This window comes from Mustela putorius, unplaced genomic scaffold, assembly GCF_011764305.1.
Source record: "Mustela putorius furo isolate JIRA1106 unplaced genomic scaffold, ASM1176430v1.1 tig00003834_pilon_pilon_pilon, whole genome shotgun sequence".
In the NCBI taxonomy this organism is placed as follows: Eukaryota; Metazoa; Chordata; class Mammalia; order Carnivora; family Mustelidae; genus Mustela; species Mustela putorius.
The window spans coordinates 85,998,970-86,012,529 of NW_025421987.1; the positions used below are offsets into that span (position 1 = coordinate 85,998,970).

The following is a 13,560-nucleotide window of genomic DNA, read 5'->3' on the forward strand; positions in this document are numbered from 1 at the left end:
GTCCCTAGTAAGGTTACCCGCTGAAATCCAACCCCAGAAGCTGCTCTTTTCCAGGTGTGAATTAGCAAACTGAGCTTTTGGATTTGCCACGTGGAAGTCTGGACCCTGAGCCTTGGTGACAAAGCAACCACACCCCCAGGACCTATGTTTAGAACTGTCTCACACGCATGTGTAAACCAAATACAAAGCTGTGGTTTTGTGTGAAAGGAAGACTGTCTGTGGGGGGATATGTAAGTTTTACTAGTATAAACCTGATGTAGCCAACAAAAAAGTCCTTGTTACAAAGTGTTCTGGGAGTGTGAGCAGGTCACCAGGAGCATATTACCATTATGAGTAAGAATACTCGGCTGCGTGTCATCATTTTTGTCCAGTCTAAGTGTGACGATGATGTCAGCTGCATGTTTCCTGGCACAGAGTAAGCACTCAATATACATGTTACACATTTGACAAATGTGGGTTCCGTTTTTGTTTTGTTAAGTTCACAATGCAATATTTAAGCAAGACAGAACCTCTCCAAAGGAGAAAGTGGGGGAGAGAATAGTCCAAACTCCAAAATATCAGATTTATGCTGGTACAAAAGGAAAAAAATTACATTTATTTTACAAGTAAGTATTTTCCTAAAGTATTATACATAAAGGAAAGTTGAGCTGTCTGTGGGAAACAATATAATTTTAGGAAATTACAGAGTGGTCAACATTGTGCTTAAAACTTTAAAACAGGTGCAAAAAGTAGCACAGTAAGTGAATTTTGCAAGGTATGGACAGCCTTCAAAAGGGTATATGGATACAATGATACAGAAGCTCAATATTAAAGCCTCCAGTGGTGATGTGCTTTCAGACTTGTTCACACTAATAAGAGAGCTCGAGTAAGAGAGCACGGCTTCAGTCCCAAGAGAAGAACTCCAAGCACTAACAGAAACACGGCAGTACGCACGCAGTACGGTCAACTCTCCATCCCCCAGAGTAATGAATGGGAGCAGAGACAGAACATTTTTAAAAAGTAAAGAATTCCAAAACTAATTCTGAGAAGTGCCCTTATACTTGTGTTTGGAGGTGAGAAACACAGACACCCCAGGAATTTCTGGCAGGAGTCGGCAAGTACAACTCCCACCTCCTTCCCCTCTCCTCTTCAATGAGAGGAGATACAAGCCTATGCTGTTCACTGGAAAAGCCTAGAATGCAACTGGCTTCCTCAGTGCTGGTTCCCACCTCCAGTGGGGAGGGGAATAGGAAAGAAAAACTGTTAAAATGTTTCTCTCATGTGAAAAGCCAAAACATGTCAATACAACTTTGCAAACAAGATGGAAAAATCAAGAGCTGACATATAAATATTAGTTTAACTTGTGCTTTTTTCCCCTTTGCCTTGTAGTATTTATACTGCCAAACATGTCTGGGTATTTTGACAGCTTTCTAAAATAGGTGGTGTCCTGTTACCCAAATAGAGAAATTTGTATAAAAGGAGTTTGTTATAATTAGTTCCAAAAAACAGTTTCAAATAGGCCAGGAAGTGGAGATTAAAAACTAAAACCACCACCCCTAAAATGGGACCAAACCCTAGATCAAACCCAAAAGGTACCTCAGGACTACCACTTCATGGTTTTGTTTGGGTTTGGGTGGTTTTATTTGGTTTGGTTTGGTTTTGTATTATATTACCTTGAAGTACACATTTTGCTTTTCCAGGAAAGGAACTGGTTTTTATCCAGGGTTTTCTCACATTCTTACTTCAAATCTTAGAAATTACAAGGTAAAAAAATACCTAGATTTGACAGTAAAGACTTATTTGTTAATGGGCCAAAGAGTTATAGCCGCAAAAGCAATTGAATTGGTTTGTCATGGCTCAGAAGAGTTATGAGCATATCTGAACCTTGAAAATTCTAAAATAAATGTTGGTTCAGTAAGAAAGCTCAATTCCATACTGCACTTACCATGCATCTTCGACCTAACAGCTTTTACACCAACTTGCAGTAAGTGGGAATGGAGCTGGGCTTCCATCAAGGACTCCAAAAGCAGCTTCTCCATCCACACAGCCCAACCTTTTGTTCCAAGTGAGCAAACTACCAGGTTCACATTAAAAAGTTTTCATACCTGTCCATGTATAAGTATCAAACCAAAAGACTATTTAACATGACTGTGTCTGATGTCTATGATACACATTACAGTCTAAACATTTTCTAAAGTGCCTATAAATATGCTTATACAAATGAACAATATAATATTAGGTTTACAGAGAAATCCTTTCACATAATATATAACAGATAGGCCTAGAATTTAGTTGTAAATACACATTTTTATACCCTTATCAGTTGTTTTTGGAATGCAAGCATAAAGAAACAATTCTGGTTCAATCATATATGATTTTCAGAGAACTATTAACAGTGCTAGGACACAGAAATTCTTGCTTGTGCTTGTGTAGAAAAGGCTATTTTGAGATCCAGGAGCATCTGATATTTAGAATCCAATGGAATATCTCCAATTCTATAAAATAGTAGCAAGTGAAGCTTTGTGAGTTTTTAATTATAAAGATATTGTGCAAATATTTAAAGTGATTATCAACCATTATTAAATCCAAAAATTCCATTAAAATCGTGGGTAATCTGAATGGCAGTTCAGGAGTTTAAAAAACAGGAACCTAGGCAAAAGTCGTAGATATTACCCATAACGGCCCCAACCCTGCCCCAGCCAGCTTCAGAAATGTGGCCCTGTGACCACATATTTCCATGCTTTGGCGACCTGGTGGTTGACTGCAATCAGTTTAATGAACAGGAATGTGGGCCCAAAATTGAGAACTGAGAGGAGCGGTGTTGAGAAAGAAGACCCTGCATGTGCCCACATGGGGGCTCCAGTGAGTTCACCCACGGGGCAGGCACACACAGTGGCGGCCACACCGCTAGCCTCCCAGGACTGGGTCTCCATGCCCTCCTCCAGCAGACGACTCCACCAGGGGCGGCCCTGAGAACCACAGGCAGACTCCCCCGAGGTCTGTCCCTAAGCCATCTCGGCTGGGGAAGCTGCTCTCCACGCCCGCCTCCACCTGCCCTCTCCTGTACCTGCTGTTCCTGCAGCTCCTCTCACCACCTTCCTGGTCTGTCTTGTTGAGTCTCTACATTTCAGTAAGTGGGAACTGCATGTTGCATTCCTAGCACAGGAATTTTCAACTAACACTGTTTTCAAAGGAATACGCATGCTCTGCTTTCTAATCCCTAGGGACGTTCTGAGCACCTAAGCTTAATGAAGTGTTCTAGCTAGTCACGTGAACGACATATACAGCTAAGAAAGCAGACTCTGCCTAGAGTGATTTGTGAAGGATGCCAAATGAAGCCTTCAGAGAAGAACACAACGGGCCTCTTCTTATTTCTTAAAATACACACTCATGTGACACAGAAGAGATGTGCCAAAATGCGAACAGAGCACAAGATAATGCTCCAAGAGCATGCTCACGGTTAGGATAGGAGAAGGACTTCTGTCTCTCCACCAAGGATAGTTCCGATTTCATTAGGGCCATATTTTAAACTTCCTGGATTCTTAACCATGCTTTACAGAAAGCAGATCTGAAGAAATGGCAGATAAGTAGCTCACACAAAAACGCCTTGTATAAATGGAAATTAGGAGAATTCTGAAGAAAGCTAAATAAGAAAGAATTATTTACTATTTTGTGTGTATGAGAAAAGAGAACATGTACAACAGACTATGACTATTACTACAGTAAAGTGAATGAATATCACACAAAATATTTTCTCCTGACTTAGCAGCAAACTATTTCAACTGCTTTTGCATTTGCATAAAAAAATCCATGCATCATACTGAATTCTAATCCATTTCTCACCTAAACCATTCTAATGCTTCATACAACCAAATGAAGCAGAATTAATCAAACCTATTAGATTCATTCCTAATCCCTAAAGGACTGCTGTCTTTAGCATTTCCATGCTAACTAAAACTATTACTGATTTGTTTTTTCTTAAGACGTCAGATGTGGCTGCCTCCTAAGTATAATACCTATATAACTTCCTAAAAGTTTTCCCCGGATTTGAAGAACAATTAAAAAAAACAGGGAAACGTTGAGGAACCCACCCAAGGGGCCAGCTCGAATACTGCAACACGTTCCCCAGCTGCAAGCCTAGCACCTCCCTCCTACCCCTGGGTTCCCAGAGCGCTCTGGGCACCGTGACCCGCATGCGTTGGCACAGTGCTCTACTGGACTGGGGACCCCTCCCTGTCAGGAGTCAGGTCTCGTTCAGGCTGCATCCCCATGCCGCATCCCCACGCCGCACCCGTCAGAGTGCGGGTGCTCAGCTAAAGCCGGACTGAATGTGGAACTGAAGGTGTCAGCTCTTGTCAGTGAAGGTCTGGCTTCAGCCCAGGTCAAACGTGGTATGTGAACACCAGCCACAACTGGGGTTGAGCGAGGGTCTCCAGGAACCTGCAGCGGTAAGCAGAGGCAACACAGGCCCAGGCCCATGCAGGTGGTGGGAGAAGGGCAAAGGGACAGAATGGCATCTGCCAGTGCACACTCTGCTCCCCTCTCAGGAGCTGACTCCCATTTGAGACCAGCAGGTGGGGGTGCCTATGGGCACACCAGAAGGAATGCCAAGAGGGGCGTGGGGGATGTGTGTGAAGAACCCACCCCTTCACTGCCTCCTTCACTCGGGGTGGCTCTTCAACCTGATCCATGACCCTCTGTGACCATCACTGCATCGCTTTCAAAGTTCCCAGTGAAATTAAGGCTGGGTCACGATTCATGACACCAGATGCTACATAGAAAATAAGTCTAGATACAAAAGAAAACCATTTATAAGAAAAGGAATGTCTTAGTTATCAGACTAATGTAAGAGTGATGCTAATCAGCAGACCAGTGAACTGCTACGGCTGTGAGAGAGGGGCAGGAAACACCAGCTGCAGTGGAGAAAGGATCCATCGGACAGAACTGCAGACGCTCAGCACGATCAGAGGCCGTGGCTCCTGCCTGGGCTCTCACACGGTGGTTTCTATTGTCTCAATCACTTCCAGATCCGACTGTGAAGGGGAGAGGAGGGTGCACTCATCTGGCTCCCAGCTGCTCTCGGGACTGTAATCTTCCTCGGAACTCAGTTCCGCTCCTTCCTCCGTGTCCTCATCACACGATTCCACATAGTGAGCCCCAATCGCATTGATCCCAGAGTCCTCAGAACTTGAGGGAGAAGAGCAGTGATCTATTTTAGGGGTACTGCTCTCTCTTGAAATTAAGGCATCGTGTGCAGAGACCTCCTCGGGACTCATTTTGTGGGAATGTGGCGCTGGCTGCTTCTGCACATAACACATCTTCCCATTGATGCATTTAACCTGATAGTTGTCGATAAAGAGGTCTGAGATCATACAGTACCTTGGTGAATCAGGGGGGAGGGGTGGCTGGAAGACGGATGCAAATTTCAGAAAGTGTTCAGTGAGTGACACCGAGATCTGAATGGTGTTTGTGGGTTCCCGAGGCTTCGCAGGAATCTCCGTGCTCGGAAGCTGCTCCACAGGGGTCATGGGCTGATACACGTATTTGCCTGCGGGGAACACCAAAAAGGTGGTTGAAATCAAAGAGTATGACACAAACTACATTAATGTAGCCATAATGGTTTCTTTCCCAGGATCAGATATTTTAAAAAATATTTCACCATCAAAAGGAACCAGTAATAGAATCATTCAACATTGTTATAAGCAATGAAAAATACAGTGTGGTACATAATACCATCATAGTATTTTCATCTAAGAAACTCAACACTCTACAAATTTTAACTTCTATTGATGTCCTTCTAATACCTCTGAGGTGGGTATATACTAAAATCCTTACTTTACAGACAATTTTAAATGTTTTACCCCTTGCACTATAACACCAAATGCTCACGATATAGTACAGTAAAAACATGCTGTAAAGGGGTGCCTGGGTGGCTCAGTCATTAGGCATTTGTCTTCGGCTCGTAGCCCTGAGATCGAGCCCCCATCAGGCTCCCTGCTCATTGGGAAGCCTGATTTTTCCTCTCCCACTCCCCCTGCTTGTGTTCCGTCTCTCTCTGTCAAATAAATACATAAAATCTAAACAAAACAGAACAAAATGCTGTAAAGTTGTAGCCTATAAAATCCTAATTCCATTCTATCTTTAATAATTATTAATACATGTGATAATATATATATTTTAAAACTAGAGGAATATATACCAATTTATTATCAAGATTACAGAAGACTTCCACATTTTAGGTTTCTATGTTTTCCTGAGAATACATATATACACAGATGTATATAATGGCCCGGAGGGTTGTCCTAGCCACCAGTAATGGCTGGGGTAAGATAATGAGGCATGGAATGATCTCTTTCAAGACCCAAGTTCATCTGTGGCCCAGTTAGAAGAAGTCTTCCCTGGCCCCAACTCCACTGGCACTAAGCAACCCATGCCAAGTAGAAGCAAGGGTACAGGTGATGTAGGGGGTGACCTATTGGGCATTTCCAGGAAACCAAGAAGCTTATCTACAAACTTTCTGCTCTGAGCAGTGTGTCACATAGCTCACTGTGGAAGTGAGACCTAAATAGATCTGTTCCTAATGTGTCTCTCTCTTTGTTCTCTTTGACTTCACTCAACACTCTGCAAAGCCTCTCAGGTACCAAGTGCTAAGGAAACGGAGACAGAGATGAGTCTGTATATCTAAAATGATTTCAAAATAGAAATATGGGAGTTAAAAAAAAAAACAACCTGAAAAACTGAGAGAAAACAGCCACAATGGTAGACACCATTTTGGTTTTTCCTAATATTTGATTATCAATCAGTTCATACTGTACCTTCTACATATTTCTGATGGCATGTTTTAACCAGCATTATTGCCATTTTAGACCACCTAAGTTTCAACAGCATCCCTGACCTCTAGTAGTACCTCCTCCTCAGGCATGACAATCAAATCTGTCGCCAGACATTATCATAGAGTCCCGGGGGTCAGAATTGCCCCGGCTGAGAACTACTGATCTCTGGTATCCTCATGAGCGTCTCTTCACAAGCTACTCGCTCACCGCACATGACACCTGCTCCTGTTTATTTCTTGGTCAGACTGGAAATTCTAGGACAGAAATGACATTTGTAAGGAAAACTACTTTAAACTTTTTAACAATTTATTTAGGCCATGGGAGAATAGCAATTTCAGATCAGAAATGTGAGCTGCAAACTAGGCCACAAATAGTGCAACATCAGTAATCTATTAAGATCGATTAGCCTGCCTATATTTTTTACTTCTGTTTCCGGACTACTGTACAAAAATGTAGGCTTAGTTGTTTTAATTTCATTGTAACTAAATTACTCTAAAGTATATTCAGCTTCATTCTGGAGTAACACACAGGAAAGGTACATTTAAAACTGTTAAGCCGGGCGCCTGGGTGGCTCAGTGGGTTAAGCCGCTGCCTTCGGCTCAGGTCATGATCTCGGGGTCCTGGGATCGAGTCCCACATCGGGCTCTCTGCTCAGCAGGAAGCCTGCTTCCTCCTCTCTCTCTCTCTGCCTGCCTCTCTGCCTACTTGTGATCTCTGTCTGTCAAATAAATAAAATCTTTAAAAAAAAAAAAAAAAAATTAAAAAAAAAAAATAAAATAAAACTGTTAAGCCTTTGGATTCCTAGGTCTGCTTTGAAGCCTGGACATATATACCATGCAAACCTTACACCATCTGATAAAAATACAAGTGAGAAGAACCCATCACACCTGCCTGGGGAACTATGTTTCAAATATGCCAGGTATCTTTATTTCTTTGTTATCTATAAAGACAGTATGGTATTACTACTTATCAGGGAAAGTTCAAAACAGTAAGACTAATTAATAGTTTGGTACAGTAGGACCTCCACATCCAAGCACCGTGGCAATGTCATCTGAAGGGGTAAAGATGGAAGAACTTCAAGCCTCCCCTCCAATCCTCCAGCCTCAAGACCAGAGAAAGACAAGTCTGGCAAGGGCAGAGAAGAAACTACTCGCAGAACCTAGGGGACTGTTCCCCTTATGTTCACAAAACGGTGAATAGAACATCTGGAATGGAGGTTGGTCTCTTCTGTTCCTGGCTGGTGGACTGGGGGGTTACTGAGTTCGGAAGGCTGTGAATGGCAGGCACTCAAGAAATGCCTGATGTAGGGTGCTGAGTAAGTTCATGTGGGCCCAAGTGACTTGTGGTTTAATTACCCATTGGTCACACTGAAGAAGTTCCTAGAAATTCATCCTCAGACTCACAGGGTTCAGGACTTTATTTAGTCCAAAGGAGGGACTCCATGAAGCCTGACTTTGGGACTTCCGCAACCACCCTGCCCTCCCCGCTCCTTCCCATCCCTCCCCGCCCCCGCACTGAGTCCCAGCCCGACCCTCGTCTTTCTTTTCTTCCTTTGTGCTTCTTCAAAAATCCTTTGCTCTTTCTCTTCGTCACAGTTCTTCTACCTCTTTCTCTACTCCTGCCTTCTCCAAAGCTCTGTTTTTATTCCTTGAAGTGTGGTAAAAGATAGAGAAATGCAGCTGGGAGACCAAGATGTGCAGAATACTGAATTCCAGGTTCCATCTGCTTCTACTTGTTACATCTACTAAAGGTGCTTACTCCGAGCTAGAGTGCCAGCCCATTATCTGGTGATAAGGGGATACAGATGCAAAGAGGAAGGCACAGAAGAAAGAAATAGTAAAGACAGCCAGATGAGAAACTAAGTTTAGTAAACATCTTTCAAACATCAACTAGTTATGGGGCACCTGGGTGGCTCAGTGGGTTAAAGCCTCTGCCTTCAGCTCAGATCATGATCCTGGGGTCCTGGGATTGAGCCCTGCTTTGGGCTCTCTGCTCAGCAGGGAGCCTGCTTCCTCCTCTCTCTCTGCTTGTCTCTCTGCCTACTTGTGATCTCTGTCTGTCAAATAAATAAATAAAATCTTAAAAAAAAAACCCATCAACTAGTTATAATACTGTATTCTTTGATTTTCTTATAGCACATACTTAACAGGAGAAAACAAAAACATATCAAGGATTTAGTTTTGTAAAGAGTCCAGAAGGGTTTGTACTTGCCTCCACTCCCCAGTAACTTCTGCCCTGTGGTATATTACACTGCGAGTCTATGTTTGTAATGGTAGCCTTGAAGCATCACAAGATGCTGAATTATCAGAGAAATTCAATTATGTCTGCTGTAATGTACTTACTAAGGGAATAAAACAAACTAACACACCACGATAGTAAGGACTGAAACAAAGGGTGTTTCCTGGCCACTTAGCCCCCAAATTCAATAATCACTATACTCTGTTTTCCGAACAGTCTTTTTAATTAAGGGTTTACTATGTTATTTAAAGAAATAAGCAGATGAGAACTTTTAAAACTTGAATCTCTAAAAGGAAAAGATATTCAGAGGGAGACAGGGCTTGCAGAATACAAAGTAGAGAGAGTAAAAGAAAAAATGAGATATAATCCAGCAATTCCACTTCTGGGTATATACCCCAAAATAGGAAAGCAAGGTCTGAAAGAGAGTAGCTGCATAACCATGTTCATCACAAGCGTCATTCACATTAGCCTAAAGGTGAAAGCAACCCAACTGCCTGTCGACAGGTCAATGGAAAAACAAGACGTGGAATATACAATGACGATTATCCAGCCTTACAGAGGAAGGAAATCCATGCTACACCATGCGTGAACCTTGAAGACATTATGCTAAGTGAAGTAAGCCAGTCACAAAAAGACAAATACTATATGAGATCGCCTCTATGAGCCACTTAGGTTAGTCAGATTCATATAGGAAGAAAACAGAGTAGTGACTACCCGGGGCCAGTAGATAAGACAGAACAGGGAGCTATTTAATGGGTACCGAGTTCCAGTTTTGCAGGATAGAGAGAGTCCTGGAGATGGATGGTGGTGATGTTTGTACGACAATATGAACATAGTTGATACCATTGAACTATACACTTGAAAGTAGTTATGATGGTAAATTTTGTGTGTATTCTACCACAATTGTTAATACTAAAAAAAATCTGTATAATTCACTACATTAACAGATGGGAAGGGAAACTCCATATGATTCAGAATATACCAAAAAATTCTTACAACTCAATAACAGAAAACATGCAGCCCAATTTTAAAAAGGACGAAGGCTGAGGTGCCTGGGTGGCTCAGTTGGTTGGGCCTCTCTTGATCTCAGCTCAGGTTCATGACCTTGGGGTCATGAGGTCATGATCTTGTGGTGGTGAGATTGAGCCCCACATTGGGTTTTCCAATCAGCAGGGAGTCTGCTTCGGATTCTCTCTCTCCCCTTCTCCCTCCCCCTACTCTCATGCTCTCGTGCGCTCTCTCTGGGGTAAATAAATCTTTTTAAAAAGAGGGAAAAAAAAAAAAGGAGTGAGGCTATACAAGGGCAATGCCAAGAATCCCTGTAGTGATGCAAATGTTCTGTAATGTGACTACATCACTATCAGTATCTTGGGTTATGATAATGAACTACAGTTTAGCAACTATAGTTGTCACTAGGGGAAAGCACATAAAGGATACACGGAATCTCTGAGTTTTTCATAAAACTACATGTGAATCTATAATTATTTTCAAAATTAAAAATATTACTTAAAAATCCCCATAGGAGCGCCTGGGTGGCTCAGTGGGTTAAAGCCTCTGCCTTCGGCTCAGGTCATGATGCCAGGGTCCTGGGATAGAGCCCCGCATTGGGCTCTCTGCTCAGCGGGGAGCCTGCTTCCTCCTCTCTCTCTCTCAATCTCTGCCTGCCTCTCTACCTACTTGAGATCTCTATCAAATAAATAAATAAAATCTTTAAAAAAAAAAGAAAAGAAAAACCCATGAAGTGATGTACCTTTTTCAATGCATTTGATCAGGAGGTAAAATGCTGCTGATCTCATGATGGTAACTTTGAACATTTGTTTAATGTGGTGTCTGTCTAGGTTTCTCCACTGAAAGTTAGCATTTTCCCTTTATATCTTACATATCTTGTGAAGAGATAACCCTGAGACTGTGCAAATATCCCATTTGTCCCCATACTGTCACCTACTAACTTCAGCATGCCCAGGGGGATTTGGTCTCTAATGATCACTACTGTGGTGTTTGCCCAACAGTTATTTCCTATTTCCATCATTACTTCTACATGTATTAATTAGAATTCTATTTAATTAAGAGCTGTTCATTCTCCTTCATTTATTTTTCCAATTACTTAAATTAAGCATGATTCACTATTTAGTTCTATGGATTGTAATCCATTACTATCATTATTTACTTTGGTGCTCAAATGTCCCATATTTAACTCTGGGAGCTCCTTCAAGTTAGCACCTGTGTCCTCTCAACATGCCCCCATCCTTTTTTGGAGCATTCAGTGCTTTCTGATACCATAAGAAGTTACTGGCTTATCATGTCCTTCCCTGCCCCAGTGCAGGAATCAGCCATTTCTACAAGGAGCCCTAGAGTTCCTTTTCTTAAGAAATTAAACACATTTTTTTCTTCCTTTCTTTTTTTCAGATTTTATTTATTTGACAGAGAGAGTACAAGCAGGTGGAACAGCACAGGGAGAGAGAGAAGCAGGCTCCCCACTGAGCAGGGATGCTGACTGGGGCCGATCCCAGGACTCTGAAATTATGACCTGAGCTGAAGGCAGACACTTAACCGAATAAGCCACCCAGGTACCCCCTAAATACATTCTTCAGCTTATTGCCAAAATATTTTTGGGAAGCAGGCTTAGCTTGCTAGTGACTCGTTCACTCACTAAATTCATCCTTAAGAAAGTGAGTATTAAACCTCATTACAGTACTTAATTTCCATTTAAAAATAATATAAAAAATAAAAATAAATGTCACAAACCCATCAATTTATCTGGAATCTTTTTCAAGGGAGCTGAAACAATTTTCTCAATACTGAAACTTACTATACAACACCAAGATCACAAAAACCAACTGTGATCCATACGTGAAAAATAAATTTCAGGGGTGCCTGGGTGGCTTGGATGGCTAAGCATCTGCCTTTGGCTCAGATCATGATCTTGGGGTACTGGGATCAAGCCCCTTGTCCAGCTCCTTGCTCAGTGGGAAGCCTGCTTCTCCCTCTCCCTGTGGTGCTCCCCCTGCTCGTACTCTGACAAATAAAATCTTTTTTTTTTTTAAGATTTTATTTATTTATTTGACAGAGAGAGATGACAAGCAGGCAGAGAGGCAGGCAGAGAGGCAGGCAGAGAGAGAGGAGGAAGCAGGCTCCCTGCTGAGCAGAGAGCCTGATTTGGGGCTCGATCCCAGGACCCTGCGATCATGACCTGAGCCAAAGACAGTGGCTTAACCCACTGAGCCACCCAGGCATCCCCAAATAAATAAAATCTTAAAAAAAAAAAAAGAAATTTCATATATCTTATTTCTTTTTAGGGAACCTGGTTCAACACTTTCAGCTCTTTCTCAACTAAAGGATGATCAAAACCATTAGATAAGAAACTTCCACTATTCTTTTGGAGTCTGAGTTCTTAACTATCCTAATTGTTCTTCCCCTTTGGTGTTTAGCAATAACATGTAGTATATACTTTTTAACAATGCCTGGATGAGACACTAAAAAAGACTTATGTTTTCATCTTGGTTGTTTGGTTAAGAAAAAAAAAGAAGAAGAAACAGAAGACTTAATTACTTTTCTCAAGCTCATGTAACACAACGGAAGTCTGTTCTAGGACCCAAGCCTTGTGCCGCATGTGTTTTTATGAGGGTACTCATTCCTTCATTAATATGGTTAACTTCAGCTAATATTCCAATTTGGAACATAGTATAAACACAGAGCAGATATATTTCCTTGAAGGGTTTTTTTTGTTGTTGTTTGTTTTTTGTTTTAGAGCACAAAGGGGAAAAGAAGACCCAAATAAATGTAAAAAATAATTTATATGTCCTGTTAAGCTATTGTATGTACTTTACAAACTTCCTTTTTTTTTTTTTAACAGTTGTGCATTTGATTCTTAAAAAAGATCCTCTGGGAGGGAAATGAGCCTTTTGCTTTCACAGATAGTATTTAGGACTATTAAGTATGTGTCCCCTTGACACATCAAGTACTCTGCTCTCAGGGAATGCAAAGTAATTTTAAAATTAGCCTAAGCAAAATATAATTAGAAAGGTAAATCTACTGAAAAAAAAAATGAGTGGCCTAAGGGAAACTGCATCCACAGTTCAGTTCTCTGATTTTATATAGTGAATCACAATTATGTTTATTTTATTCTCGAGGGCATTCATTATACTGAAAGTAATGTTAAATATCCTTATTCAGCTATTTCTGCAATATGCATTATTTACTAAGTTACAAATAAAAAACAAAAGAACATATTTACTACATACATATATATATATATATATATATATATATATAATATATATATAATGTTTATATATAAAATATATCTTTTACTATAACCAGTATTTTTCCTGGACGTATCTGGCACCCTGCCCCACTGGCAGTCAATATGCCACTTCATTCCAGGAGAACATTAAAGTTTATATACTGCCCAATATGTTAAAGTCCCCAGTCACAACTTTATGCAATATCATAGTTTCTTCATTTTTCAAACTGGATAATCTTTAGTGTAGGGGAACACATTAATGTAAAG

The 13,560-nt window shown here is 41.2% G+C and overlaps 1 protein-coding gene across 1 annotated transcript in view; it reads right to left on the minus strand.

Moving 5' to 3' along the window:
- Positions 1 to 555: 555 nt before the first annotated feature.
- The window catches only part of CUNH3orf70 (chromosome unknown C3orf70 homolog), an 87,682-nt gene continuing 74,677 nt past the window's right edge, over positions 556 to 13,560 (minus strand). The window contains 1 exon segment of the mRNA XM_004745170.2: positions 556 to 5,527. Within this exon segment, the coding sequence (XP_004745227.2) occupies positions 4,971 to 5,527 (557 nt within the window). The 3' untranslated portion in view covers positions 556 to 4,970.